This window comes from Rhinolophus ferrumequinum, chromosome 22, assembly GCF_004115265.2.
Source record: "Rhinolophus ferrumequinum isolate MPI-CBG mRhiFer1 chromosome 22, mRhiFer1_v1.p, whole genome shotgun sequence".
NCBI lineage: Eukaryota > Metazoa > Chordata > Mammalia > Chiroptera > Rhinolophidae > Rhinolophus > Rhinolophus ferrumequinum.
This window is the reverse complement of record NC_046305.1, coordinates 18,158,043-18,173,261: the sequence shown is the minus strand read 5'-3', so window position 1 is coordinate 18,173,261 and position 15,219 is coordinate 18,158,043. Positions and strand designations below refer to the sequence as shown.

At 39.8% G+C, this 15,219-nt stretch overlaps 1 protein-coding gene across 1 annotated transcript in view; it reads left to right on the top strand.

Annotated features, from left to right (window-relative positions):
• The window catches only part of CENPF (centromere protein F), a 54,374-nt gene that overhangs the window by 37,231 nt on the left and 1,924 nt on the right, over positions 1 to 15,219 (top strand). The window contains 8 exon segments of the mRNA XM_033093093.1: positions 950 to 1,102; positions 3,599 to 3,635; positions 3,638 to 3,697; positions 3,700 to 3,773; positions 4,573 to 4,734; positions 8,249 to 8,414; positions 9,664 to 10,140; positions 11,614 to 11,792. Of these exon segments, the coding sequence (XP_032948984.1) occupies positions 950 to 1,102; positions 3,599 to 3,635; positions 3,638 to 3,697; positions 3,700 to 3,773; positions 4,573 to 4,734; positions 8,249 to 8,414; positions 9,664 to 10,140; positions 11,614 to 11,792 (1,308 nt within the window).

The following is a 15,219-nucleotide window of genomic DNA, read 5'->3' as shown; positions in this document are numbered from 1 at the left end:
CAAAATAGTAGCCTCCCGGTACCCAGGTGAGAACCACTTCTATAGAGAGTTTAACAGGTATTAGTAAGCGTCAGACGGGATCCCCTTTGCCCCTGCCCTACCTTTTTTTGCCTTTAGGAGAAAGAATATTAAAGATAGTGATATAATTGTCACCAAGAGAACCCTCATGGCTCCAAAGGGTATGTCCTGGGGATTTTGTGCTTTCAGCTCCCTCTTTGGTACCTTTTCTTTGTGCCGTCTCCTGTTTTGTCAGCTGATGATTAAAGGGAAGATCTGCCATCAAGAGGCTCAATTATTAATGAAAAATTGTGGTTTTTGTCCTATATGCTTGCTTACTGATCGAGGAAAGTGATTCCTTCAAATTAAAATTTTACTGGGCAAATATTAAAAGGAAAAGGGAGTGTCAAGAAAATGTGATCTATCATAACTGCATTCCAAGAATTTTAAGCTTTTGGATAGCTTGCAAGAGATGGCAGTTATGGTGGAGATGATTAGAAAAATGACACCACGCTCTTTCGACTTCAGGGAGCACATGCAAACAATAGATCTTTTACTGATTATAGGGATGTTTCTTACCGATTACTATGGCATTGAGGATTAGTAGAGATCCAAGAACTGATAAAAATCTAAGACGCTGCCTCAAATACTATTCTCTGATTTTTTTAAGTTTAATTCAAATTAATACCTTTATGAAGGATTTTAAGACTTAGTAATATTATCTTTCCTTGTCATTCCTTTCCTTATTGCCGTCTTTTATTCTTTGCTGAGATGAAAAGGTAAGCTCACCGATAGGTATTGAGAATATTAGTTGAGTGGACAGTAGAGGGAGGATTAGTCAGGTTCCGTTATTATTGAAGGCTGAAGTGCTGTCACGACTATGTTGTATCAGAGTGATTAATTTGATCAAAACACAACCAAAAGCAGATTCTAACGGAAGATTACTTTTTAGGTAACCGCAATGACCTCGAAGGAAACTGAGCTGCAGAGGGAAATGCAGGCGATGGTACAGAAAACGACAGAGTTGAAAGAAGAATTTAGTAGGGAGAAAAATAGGCTAACGGAAGAATTAAATTTGATGTCGGAAGAAACGAAGAGCAGCAAAGTAAGTTAATCTGTGACCGATTCATTACACTGGTAATTCAGTGTGCACTCTCTCCGTGTTTGTTTTCGTAAGACCTGTAATGTATCAAACTTTTTTTAGCTTTAGAAAAAATTAAGCCCACACTTATGTCATGATCAGGCTTGGAGTAACCTTGACCATCCAGCACTGTCACGGGCCCAAGAGTTACGAGAGGTCTCTGAACACATGAATGTACCTGTCACAGAGCCCAGATAGTTTCTCATAGAAGAGGTCCCTTGCATTAGAGTCACTCCCGTCAGAAATAGATTTTAGTAGGCTGCTTTCCTAGCCTGCCACAGATTACAAGCCAGAATGTTGCTAGAGACGGATGCACTGATCTTGCTAAGAACTAACCAAATAGCAGAAAGGAAGCCTCAGGAAAATGCAAGGTTAGAGCAGTATAGGGGTGCTGTTTTTAGGGCAGGGTTAATGTGGCGGATCAATAGCATGTGGGCTGCTGCTCCCCACTGCTGTCCCCAGAGCAGACCGCTCATTTGTGCCGCCTCCCTTTCTCCTGAATCTCTTAACACTGAGTCCAGGTGGTAGCTACTTCGTGTGCAGGGCTGACAGATACAACAAAACCTGTTTGCCAAACCCATTTAAATGGTAAACATTCCTGTATTTATGTATTGTCCTCGTGCAGTTTCACCCCCAAGTAATACTTCGAAAAGGATAGCAAAGTATAGTTGTGATTATGATGCTGAGTAATCACAAAAAGTTGAATTGATACTTTTAGAAGAAATTGGGGAAATTGGTGCTTTTTGTTAAGACTGCATTTAAGCTAATGAAAACTTAAGGTTTGGCATTTAATCTCAGCAATTGACTTAAGGAATTTTCTGGCAATGCTGTGTGGAAGAAATTCTTAGGGATGGTATTCAAGTATTGCGTCTGCTGAAATCTCTTGGTACAGAGCAGCTTGGGACTATCTCAAGTATATTGTTATTTGTATTTCACTTTTAGGGTCTACTTAAAAGAAAAGCAAGGCGTTCAGCCTCAAGTTTATACATACATGTGTTGTAGTTTACAATGGCTTCATTCATTCATTCATTCTGCAAATAATAAGCCTTACTGAGGTCAGAGGATAGAATGTTGAACCATAGCTATTCTGTGGTTCTTGTACTCATAGAGCTTACAGTCTAGACACATGAGAAATCATTCAACAGGAAACATATGAAATAATAAACTGTTAACTGTTAGAAAGGAAACAAGATTCTTCACTGGAGAATAGTTGGCGAGTGGGGTGTGGGGAAAGGCAACAACCAAATTTGGATAGGTGGTCAGAGACTCGCCTGAAGGATGAGGAGTCAGCCCTGCACAGGACCAGGCAGAGGACGGAGTCTTCTGGGTCTAGAGAGCGGTGTGGTAAAGTCTTTGAGATCAGAAAGATCTTTGTATGTTTTAGACATCAGAAAGAAGTCATGTGACTGGAATCAGGTGGAAAATGATAGGAAAAAAATTGGAGAGGAAGGAAGGCCATAGTACGGAAACACAATAAAATCTGAAGTGACGCCAAATACATGAGGCTGGAGTTTAAAGGAAAGATTTGGGGTGGATATGTTCACTTGGCTAGTTCAGAACATAGGTAGTATTTAAAAATTATAGGAGTGGTCGAAAATACAGACGGAGAAGAGAAGGTGGCTCAGGGCCGAGCCCAGAGGACCTCCAGCCTGCAGGGTGAGATGGAGGGGAAGAGCTAGCAAGGAAAATGTGGAGATATGAGGAGGCATACCAGTGCTGTGTCCTAGACGCCAAGAGCGAAGGCTGCCTGAGGACGGAAGGAGTGGTCAGCCGCCTCAGACCTACTTAGAGGTCAGAGGAGATGAGGACTGAAGAGTGCTCCTCAGATTTGCAACGTGGAGGTGATGATGCCATGAAAAGCTATTTCAGGAGGAGATGGGACGAAATCAGGTTGGAGTGGCTGAACGAATGTCAGATGAGGAAGTGGACAGAGCACGTATTCAGACACATATAGAAACACTTATTTGGGATTGGGCACGGAGAAGGCAGATGCCTCCAGGGCTGGGGTCAGCCCTGCACAGTGAAGGGTTGGGGGAGTTTGGAAGGAAATTCTTAGGACGTGGAAACTAAGTTGGTCTAGGAAGAAAACAAAGTCTGGAAGGGCTTGAACGTGAAGGTCCTGATGGCAGGGCTGTTGATGAGGTCAAGGAATTATTGCAGTGGGAGTACTTAAGCAAACCTAGTAGCCTAGGAGGGTACGGTGCCAGGAGTTGAGGTTTCAGAGATTCTGTGGTCCCAGTGGATATGACTTTGGGGGTGGCTAGGCTGGAGCAGAGGAAATTGTCACTAGAGATGAGGCCTCAATTTAATGTGAATACATTGCTGAGGATTATAGCACTGTTCTGTATAGGTTTTGTCCTTCCCGTAAACTATTTTTTCCCCCATCTCAGTACTCAATATTTCCTAAGATACAGATCCAGGTTCTTAATTCTTTTCTGTGATTTATTATTTCCTCATTAGGGTCAATTGAAGGAGTTCATGCTAGAAAATAGTGAACTGAAAAGAGCTTGGATTGCGTACACAAAGACCAGATGGAAAAGCAAGAGAAGATGAGAGAAGAATAGCTGAATATCAGCGACAGCTTCAGGAAGCTGAAAAGAAACATCAGGCTTTGCTGCTAGATACAAACAAACAGGTAAAACGTTGGGTTTGGTTATGGGACTGGCTGGAGAGTGTGTGTTGATGATAATGTGGCATTTTTTGCAAGAAGGTCAAAGTTCTGCATTATGACTGTGCTATGTGACCTCAGGAAGGGTCCCATCGTGTTAACTTCACTATCTTCCCCCAGTTACCTGCATGTCTCATTTTACAACTTAATTTTTAAGAATACGTTCCCACCTGGGTAGTATTTTTAAGTAGAATAGTATCGTGTTTCCCCCAAAATAAGACCTAGCCGGACCATCAGTTCCAATGCGTCTTTTGGAACAAAAGTTAATATAAGACCCAGTCTTATTTTACTATAAGACCTGGTCTTATTTTAATATAATATAATATAATATAATATAATATAATATAATATAATATAATATAATATAATATAATATATAATATAATAATAATAATGTAATACCCAGTCTTATTTTACTATAAAATAAGACCTGGTCTTTTTTTAATATAATATACGACCCGGTCTTATTTTACTATAATATAAGACCGGGTTGGTCTTATTTTAATATAAGACCTGGTATAATATAATATAATATAATACATATGGAATAGAATAGAATAGAATACCGGGTCTTATATTAATTTTTGCTCCAAAAGATGCATTAGAGCTGATGGGCCAGCTAGGTCTAATTTTCGGGGAAACATGGTAGGAGAGTCTCAAAGACCATTTGAAATGGTCCTTGGAACAGCAGTTTTATTTTTTGTTTGTTTTCCTTACAATGTTAGTAGCCGAGCCTCCTGGCTAAAGTACCATTTTTCTGCCCTAGCATGAAATGGAAATCCAGACATATCGAGAGAAACTGACTTCTAAAGAAGAATGCCTCCGCTCACAGAAAGTGGAGATGGACCTCTTGAAGTCCAGTAAAGAAGAACTCAATAATTCTTTGAAAGCAACCACTGAGATTTTAGAAGGATTGAAGAAAACCAAGGTGTGTTTACTTCTCATTACTTCATGACTTAGAATGGTATATACAGAATAATAGTGGTTTTAGTGATACTGAATTACGAGCTTTCATTTTAATTTTCATGAAAGAGGTTTTTTGTAGTCATAAATAATAGTCATCAATTCTCTACTGAGTTGTTTTTAAAAATCAGCAGATGGCCTGCAGTCTTGAATAAACTTTATCCACTACTTAGTGAATCCTCAAATTAAAGGATGTTAAAGCCTTCTCGAGATGGACATGAAGATGAAGACGAGAACAGACTAGGGTAGACCCCTCAGCTGTAAGTAACAGTTTGGTGGGCAATTCCAAAGTCTTGCTTGATTGGTCTCCAAGTTCACTGCTATCACCAAACCCACTTTCCTGTGGCTTCTTAGGAGATCAAGGTGTGACAAAGCACCTGGTCAGGCATACATACGTGCACATTCTCCTCTTTCTCCCCATGCAACGATCATAAAACTTTTTTCTTTAAGAAAAAAAGAAGGCAAACCCTAATCTCAGGGTTGTTAGACTGTAGATGGTACTACAGTAATTCTACGTGGGAAGGGAGACCGTTTTGATTCTTACAGCTATTTTTCAGAAAATGGATATCATCCAGAATGTATAATAATGAACCTGGAAAATAAATACCTTCCAGTAAAGGTTTTTACTTACAGGGTGATTTAAATGTTTAAAATTGTGATCTTAATTGTATGTTGAATATATTCAAACTGAAAACTAGGCATAAATTTCTTATGTTTATACCTGTTATACAATTATCAAGGTGAAGAAAATATACCAATAAAATACAAAACTAATAAAATTCAAAATAACATTAATGATCAGTAATCTTTTGCTGCTACAAAATGAGAGATATTAGAAAGAAGTAGCTGCAGGTATAAAAATACGTTTTTATTTACTCAGTTTCTACCTTGTTAATCTTTGACAGTTTTACTGTGGGGAATCTGTGTGTGTGTGTGTGTGTGTGTGTGTGTGTGTGTGTACACACACCGGGTACAAAATGGTGCATTTTTAGTTGAGTATCCAGGTCGCTTGTAATTTTAATGAGCTGCCATTTGATAAGCATTGTTGAAATTGAATTAAATCAATCTCTAATCCAATTATGGTTGGAATCAGAAATAGAAAATTTCAAAAGTGCAGATTTACTGCAACATTGCTAATAAAATATCTTAAGATGAAATATACAAAAATGAAATCACTAGCAACATGAATATGATGCTCATGTTTTGTTTTGTTTTTTGAAATAGTTTGGTTTGCCTTTACCTGTTCATGATTTCTTTCCACAAACTCTTAGAACTAGGTTGTTTCAGAATTCTGCAATTTTTAGATATTACATAATACAATGGATATGCCACGTATTATATAATATCCCAGTAGGATCTGGGATAATACTTCATACAAATTCATATTTCTGTAGCAAAATGTATGAATATTCTCACAAGGTGGGATAAAGACTATAAATACCTGCATGTCTGTTCAGGTCAAGTTTTCCCTCTAAATTATTTTCAAGGTTTTTTTTTTTTGTTTTTTTCGTTAAGGAACTGTGAACTTTTACTACTAAGAAGTGTATAATGCCACAGTTCTCCCAACATTCTATTTACTTTCTGTTTGAGTTACTTATAAAATTTAAATTTGTATTGTGAGCCATAATATTGTTTAGCCTTCACTTGGTGCGATTAAAATGAATGCCGTCTTAGACACTGAAATTTTGCCACAGCACAAGGTTATAAATGGGAACATAGTTCTCTCATTGAGAAATTTTGACTCACCAAGAATATGACCATGGGCATATAAAGTGGGGTAAAGACAGTCTCTTCAATAAATTGTGTTGGAAAAACTGGACAGATACATACAAAAAAAATGAAGCTAGACCACTTTCTTACCCCATATACAAAAAGAAACTCAAAATAGATTAAAGACTTAAATATAAGAACAGAAATCATAAAACTCCTAGAAGAAAGCATAGGCAGCATACTCTGACAGTGCTCTTAGTAATATTTTTTGGTGGGTATATCTCCTTGGCAAGAGAAACAAAAGAAAAAATAAACAAATGGGACTACATCAAACTAAAAAGTTTTGCACAGCAAAGGAAACCATCAACAAAATGAAAAGACAACCTACCGAATAGGAGAAGATATTCACCAATGATACATATGATAAGTGGTTAATATCCAAAATTTATAAAGAACTAATATATTTAACAACAAAAAACCCCCAAGCAATCCAATTAAAAAATGGACAGAGGACCTGAATAGACATTTTTCCAAAGAGGACATACAGACGGCCAGCAAACACATGAAAAGATGCTCAGCATCACTAATCATCAAGGAAATGCAAATAAAAACCACAATGAGATATCACCTTGCACCTATCAGAATGGCTATCATCAATAAATCAGCAAACAACAAGTGTTGCCGAGGATGTGGTGTAAAGGGAAGCCTCGTGTACTGTTGGTGGGATTGCAAATTGGTGCAGCCACTATGGAAAACAGTATGGAGGTTTCCAAAAAATTAAAAATAGAACTACCTTATGACCCAGCAATTCCACTTCTGGGTATGTATCCAAAGAAATCAGAAACACTAATTCAAAAAGATATATGCATCCCTATGTTCATTGCAGCATTATTTACAATAGCCAAAATATGGAAGCAACCTAAATGTCCATCAGTAGACAACTGGACCAAGAGGAGGTGGTACATGTATACAATGGAATATTACTTGGACATGAAAAAGAATGAAATCTTACCATTTGTGATAACATGGATGGACCTACAGGGTATTATGCTAAGTGAAATAAGTAAGAGAGAGAAAGACAAATAAATACTATATGATTTCCCTTGTATGTAGATCTGAAAAACAAAATAACCAACAAAACAAACTCATAGATATAGAGAACAAACTAATGGTTGCCTGATGGAAGGGGGGTTAGGGGTATGGCTGAAAAAGATGAAGGGATTAAAAAGTACAAATTTGCCGTCACACAGTAGTCATGGGGATGTAGGATGTAGCATAAGGAATATAGTCAATAATATTGTCATAAGTATGTATGGTGCCAGGTGGGTACTAGATTATCAGGGGAATCACTCAGTAAGGTATGTCAATGTCTAACCACCATGTGGTACACATGAAACTGATAATATTGAATACCAACCGTAATTGAAAATTAAAATAAAAAAGACTGTGTCCTCGGACCCCTAACCTCACCCCCTATGTGATTCTCATTGGATAAACACAGGCAGTGGGCAACTTAATAGAACATTATCTTAGGAACCATGCTTTATGCTTGCTGATAATAAGAAGGGGAGTGAGGACACCATCGTCTATCTGGGAAACTTAGGAAACTGAGTGGAGAAGGTGAATTGTTTTATGCATCTTTTGATATTTTATTTTGAATATAGTAATTCTTAAATTTACAATATGTGATTCTTAATTGTATCTTGTCAGTTATTTTTTTGCTCATAAAGAGAAATTCAAGGTTTTAAATTCAAGGTTTTGTTTTATAGACGGACAATCTAAAATACGCAAATCAACTGAAGAAGGACAATGAACGTTTACAGGAGAAAATAAAGTTGTTGATCAAATCGAGTAAACAGCTGGAGGAGGCAAAGGAAATGCTACAAAAAGAGCTGTCTCACCTTGAAGAAGCTGCACAAGAGAAACAGAAAACAGGTGGGAGTCACCTGGGCACATCAGTGAGCCAAAACCATGTTCCTCTGGTGACATCCTGGTGGTGTACACAGGAAGTATTTGGAGTCTCTGTTCTATTATGGCGTGCTGATTTTCAGCAGTTATCCTTTTTCCAGTTTCCGAATTCTGTGCTCAGCTTGGGGTCATTAATACGACGATTAGGAAGGAAGCCTGCATTTTGAAATAGAATAATCACATCTTCTGTTCTGTAACACACACAAAAAACTGGCAGCATATTTTACTCATGAGCCATTCTAAGAAGAGTTTTTCGTATGGATGTCCCCACCTACCTGGTTCTACGTCGAATACCGATTGGCATCTGAGCTGGCAGTAGGAATTTATGAACAGCTGATTCCGGTTTCCTTGGCACATCCTTGTGGGTCAACTAAATGGAAAGGTTGAGGGGGCTATATTTTGGGGTGTGGAGGTAAAATAAAGAAAAGCAGTGACAAAAGTCCTTGTCACTTTTCTGTACTTGTGCCCCCAGAATGGAATGCTCTTACCGAATGGAAAGGTGATGGCAAGTGTACGTGTGGGTCTTCTGGACCATAGCTTGGCAGGGTCTTACTTCACTTAGCATAATGCCCTGTGGGTCCATCCATGTCAGTGATGTTGCCTGCTGAGAAGAGAACTCAGACTGTAGTGGGGCTCCCGGGAGCTTTTCTAATGGATTGAACACCAGTCATGGCAGCTACAAGTTGACCACGACTCCCACCTTTATAGTGTCCTCCAAGCTTTTGTCCACCAGATCCTCCATTGTTTCCAGATGGTTTTCAGAGCTTCTTTGGACTTAACTTGTCACTGGTCCCCTTCTGTCTCCCAAAGCCATTACCACTGGGACTTCATATTGTTTACCTGCTTTTATTGTTCATTCACTTACGATGGAAAGAATGGACAGGGTGAAATAAAGGATGTGCTAAATTCATTTGACCTCATGAATAACTACAAGAAAGTGTGATGGGTTGGCTGAAATACAAGTTTGAGATTTTGGTAGATTTTACTTAAGTTGTCCTATTAAGAGGTATGGAAACAACTAGAATATGTACCTTGATATGATACCGCCCAAATGATAGTTCTTTGAACTATCAGAATGTGTGTAGCTATATTTTCCCAACTTCTCCAAAAGCAAACAAAAAAATCAAAGAACACATCTAAAGTTTCCTGCTTGATTGTGCCCAGTGTCAACTAGGGAAGCATCAGGGGACATGATGTGTTGCTTTATTTTTGACAGGTACTGTTGTGGATGCCAATGTAGATGAATTAATGACCGAGGTAAAAGAACTGAAGGAAAGCCTTGAAGAAAAAAGCAAGGAGGCAGACGAATACTTGGATAAGTACTGTTCCCTACTGATAAGCCATGAGAAGTTGGAGCGAGCCAAAGAGACGTTAGAAACACAAGTTGCTCGTTTGAGTTCACAGCAATCTAAACTTAATCTCCAGAGTTCTCCTTTGCTGAATTCAGTTGTTCCAGGATCATCTCTAGCTCCTTTTGTTACTGAGAAGAAGTTACCATCCAGCCAAAATAAAGCTTCAGGCAAACGACAGAGGTCCAGTGGGATTCGGGAGAGTGGAGGAGGAACAGCGTCTTCTACACCAGAGTCATTTTCTAAAAAAAGCAAGAAAGCAGTCAAAAGTGAAGTTCACCCTGCGGAGGCTGCAGAAGATACCGAGTTTGAGCCTGAGGGACTTCCGGAAGTTGTAAAGAAAGGTGTGCGTAATTTAAAAACAGAATTATTTGGGTTCTTTTGAAAGTCCACATAAAAATTCACGTGCAAAAAGATTAGTTTTTAGGTTATTGCATAACAGCACTAACTCAGCTTCAGAAGCAACGGCCACTAACTCAGCTTCAGAAGCAATGGCCTACTTTTAAATTGGTAAGGTCTTTATTTTCCTTTACGCCATGAGAGAATGGCTAGGATCTAATTACTCATGTCACACTACAGAAAGTGCTGGGACATTTGAAACATGACTGTCAAAAACCTGTTCAGATTTTGTCACTTTTGTGCTGTAAAATCCCCAAATCAAGACATCCTTCAAGCTTCCCTGTCTTTGGTCGCGTCCGACCCTGGTAAGCTGGAGGATGGGCTGAATGATGCTGGCCCCTGGCTGGAGCCACTTACCACTTTTTTTTTTTAAACCCCAGTGGTCTCCCAAGGGTTGCTCAAGGACTGGGGCCAGTCTAGGAACTGTTGGTTCTTGACCCCAAAAAAAAAAAAAAATCCAGAAATCAAGAGTAAGAGTTTAAAGTTTTCATAGCAATTTGACATTGTAGCAACATCCAAGGACATAATCATTTTTCTATTGACTCATTGCATTGTACAAAATTATCATTCCACAGCAGATTAGAAGTTACGCTCTATTGCTCCCCTTCCCCAAATGATCAAAACGGATTCTTTGCCATAGATGGTTTGAGAAGCACTGTTCTGAGTCACTCCCTTAGAAAGAGTAGCCACCAAAAAATTAGCTCTTTTGCATTATTGGGTTTTGTTTGTAGTTAAAGGGTTAAAACCAAAATGAAAAACAAGCGCTGCTTTAGTTAGCCATTAATGCTGCGCTGAAGTGTACGTTATATGCTGACTTTGAGTTTCCTGGGGCTTGACTTGATCCTCTTGGTCATCACGAGTCATGCCAGTTCCCTCGACAGAAGGAGATGATGGGTGTAGAGTGAAATCTCTCTTAGCAAGGTCAGATCTCTCCCCACGCCTAGTCTCTAAATGAGAGGAGTCACCTGAGGTAGCCGTTACCATTTTACATTTCCCCCCCTTTAAACAAGAGCTGGCCTTTTTTATTTTTCCTTTCCTCTTTACCCTCTCATTTTTTTTTTTTTTTACACTCTAATCCAAATTTTACAGGAGGGCCTGCTGGTATGTTCTTCAGATCTCAGAAAAAGCGAGTTAATATATCCACATAGAAGAAGCAGGAACAAATTTTTCTGTTTAATATTGTTTTCCCCTTCCTTTCCCATTGTGGTTTTTTATGTTTCTAATAAGAGACAATCTGTTATTTATTCAATTTGACAACTCCCAGGGGTATCGTGAAGTGAATCCCTGCCCACTGTGGCTAGCAGACATCGTTTTGGGAGTTACACTTCTCTTGGTTGAAACTTTACCTAATGAACACCATTTCCATGGTAGATAAAATGGGACCTAGCAGTGTTGACAGGCAGCTTTTTTGCCCTTAGGGTTTGCTGATATCCCAACAGGAAAGACAAGCCCCTACGTCCTGCGAAGAACAACCATGGCAACTCGGACCAGCCCCCGCCTTGCTGCACAGAAGTTAGTGCCATCCCCGCTGAGCCTCCACAAAGAAAATAACGCCGAGCCCTCCAAGTCAACAGCTGGTGGCAGCAGATCACAAAAGGTAAACGCCTGTGAAAAAGTATCTACAGTCTGAAATCCAGGAAATGACAGCCTTCTCTGGGCCAGGGTTTGAACCTGCGCCCTCTGACTCAGGAGTTCTCTCAAGTCTGTCCTCCATGCAGGGTAAATAAGTCAGTAGTGAGCAGACCCGAGGGTAAGCATTATGTTATCCTGCTGCCCAATCATGTCCTCGACCCAGCAGGCCACTGAGAACGAGTCTGGTGGGAAATGGCATTGTTAGGTCAGTACTCATAGGACGTAGAAGGAAGTTTCAAGCATTCCCTTTGAAGGATTTGAGGAGGTAGTTTTTCTCTTGGCATAGGCATTGGTCATTACTCTTTCATGCTTTTTCCTCTTACTTATCTGCTCTCACCTCCAGCCCCGACTCTTTGTCTTTCATCATTTGTCCTTTACTTTCTGCAGAAAGCACGTGTTTCAGTAGATGTCTTGAGTGAGAAACTCTGTTTATGGATTTTGCTGTTTTGTATTGTTGTGGGGAGGGCTCAGACTGTAGTGATTTCTCGGTACCTTGTAAACAGCCCGGTAAATGTTACTTAAAGCACACAGATTTGCTTGACAAATCTTTGTTCCATTACTGTAATCCACAGCAGGAATTGCCATTTATGTATGCAAAGTGTATGCATTTTATCGAACTCTCACATTTTATTTTGTCATTTTATTGAACCCTCACTGTAAGCAGTATTATAAAAGGATGAAGAAAATAAATCTCATGAAGAGTTACCCTGCCCAGAGTTAAAGCCTGTTCTCTCTTAGCACCACAGTCTTGCTCTTTTGTTTTTTGCAAACTAGGGGTCACAGGAAGATTGTTGGAAGTTGCTAGAATCGCTTTAAGAATTTTTAAACTTTTGTAATTTTTGCATACTTGTCAGAGTTTAATTAAGTATGCAATCTGATTACTTTGAAGCAGCAAAAGAAGCCTTGAAAGTGTAGTAACCCCTATTTGTGTAATGCAATAATTCTTAAATGAATAGGTTGTCTCCTCATTGGGGTTTTGGGCACCAAAATACACTGACATTGGTGATTAGTTGGATCAAAACAAGAACATGGTTGCAAAGTTATGTTGATATATAGGAGCTTCAAGCATTAAAGAATTTATACCTAGTATTAAGTTTGTTCATAACTTACATTACAATAAATTGTTTTAAATATGGGTGAGGAACATCCATTACTTGTATTAGAAATATTCTATGATTTTGTGCAAATTTTCTCCCATCAATTCCCCCCCTCTCTCTCTCTCTCTCTCTCTCTCTCTCTCTCTCTCTCTCTCTTTTTCTCTCTCTCTCTCTCTCTCTCTCTCTCTCACACACACACACACACACACACACACACCACATTTGGTTTTAACTTTTGCAAGCTGGTAACAAAACACTGAAGAGAGTATTCTGATAGAGTAGGTCTTAACTTTCCAGTAACCATAAAACAGTTTCTTTTCCATAAAGCAGTAGTGCCCCTAAAGAGTGAAACTTCCAAGCTTGACTAGAACTGTTAACCACCAGCTAACCCCTGGCCTGTAATCCAGGAGGAGTCACATTTAGATTCTGATGTGGGCGGGGCCACCGCCTTAGGCCAGTGACTGGGAGCCACTTCTTACTGCTCAGTTCTTACTAACATCCATTCCTGCTGGTCTTACTCTTGTGGGGATCAGGTATTTATCTAGCTCTATTAAAACAGAAAATCACGAAACATAGGTAGTAAGTACCTGTACTTGCACTCTTTTACGCCAGTTCACTTCGCTGTAATTACTTGCTTCAAAATCTGCCTTCTGTGTTGCAGTATGAGTTCTGTGAGGTTCCTGGTTTACTTGTGTCCTCATGTCTAACACATGCAACAGATACTTGTTGAATGAATGGAGCTGTTGATGTCCTGAAGTGATTGCAACCATAGATGGTTTAAAGGTGTGTTAGGAAATCATCTCATGAAATCACCACAGGGGTCATTTTTCCCTTCCCCTCTGAGAAATTGATGGTAAGGCAGTTTGCATGTAGAGTTCAGACTTATTCTCTAGGAAAAAGGGCTTTGCACACTAGGGGGCCTGCTCTCCACACTGTTGAATCTGTTGAGTACAGAGTCGTAGCCATGGTTTCCTGTGGGTTTGTGCTCATTGTACGAACTGCAGGCAGCAGTAGGCACCATCGGTTATAAAATACTAAGCAATTCTGCATACTTGTGCAAATGAATGGGGGGGTTCCTCTAGAGAGGAAGTGATAGGAGACCCTGTGATTAGATGCAAACTCTTCAAAACCCAGCCTATTGATTTTTAATTCAATTCAGCATTTTCTGAGCTGCCTTTTAAAATGCTTGCCTCATCTGTGAAGCATATTTCACATTCAGTTTGAAAAAATAGAGAGCCAGGCATCATTTCCTAACACACGTGCTTAGAAACTCAGGATTATGAGCCTTCACCTGAAGTGACTGGCTGGGTTTGGAGTGTGATCATTCCCTCGGTCGTTTAGCAGGACCCTGAGTGACATCTGACAAGTTCCAAGGGGGAAATGGGTAAAATGCAGACTAGGTGAGGATCATTCTGTTCTGTCTCTGGGATGAATGAACCCAGGAGCTCCTAGTCTGCTGGGCACAAGGGATCATGATTGTGTGTACCCTGGATCTGACCATGGGGTTGGTGGTCAGTGCCGGAGGCCCGGCCACTCCATCATAGAGGACGACAGTGATGCCATCACCACGGCATCGGCCAGTCATCAGTTTGGTGTGGTCTTGCGGTTTTTTCCCCCCCTACTAATGAGGTTTACGTTCTCTGAGCCACCTGCTTACTCACCTTGTCGCCACTGTGGCTGCCGACGAGGTTTGTAAGACCGTTAGGGTAGAGGTGCCCTTGATCGTTTAGTACTGGGTGGCGTCTCGTTATAGATCCGTCTGATGCTAACTACCCAACAGGAGGGGCAAGTCCACTATGGAAACTCTGATCACAGATGACAGGTGCCTCGGTTTAGTCTCTGAGAAATTGAATCTAGAGGTGGACGTCAAGGGGTGGAATTGGGCTATTTCATTGGGATAAGCAGTTTCAGTAGTTCAAATTCTTTTTCCCAGTGTGATCTTTCTCTTGCTCTCTTTTTTTAATGGTGAACCTAAAGATTTGACTCTCCTGCATCTGATGGGTTCAAGGGAAACACCTGTCTTTCATATCACTTTCTACTTAAAAAAAAGTACCAGTAAAACTGTGTGTTTTATTTTTCCCTTCAATTTTCCATGGACAGTAATTTTCCATTAAGTCCTGATCCTTCAAGGCTGTTCCTTTTAAGTGTCCTGCACATAATCTGAGATAGAGGCAAGCTGTCCCGGGATTTGATCTGTTGGCCAGATTTGCTATGCTTTCTGTAAATGAAAAGTATTTAGCTGCCTTTTAAAACCACATACTTCCTATGGAAAGAATATAAATAGGGAAATAATTT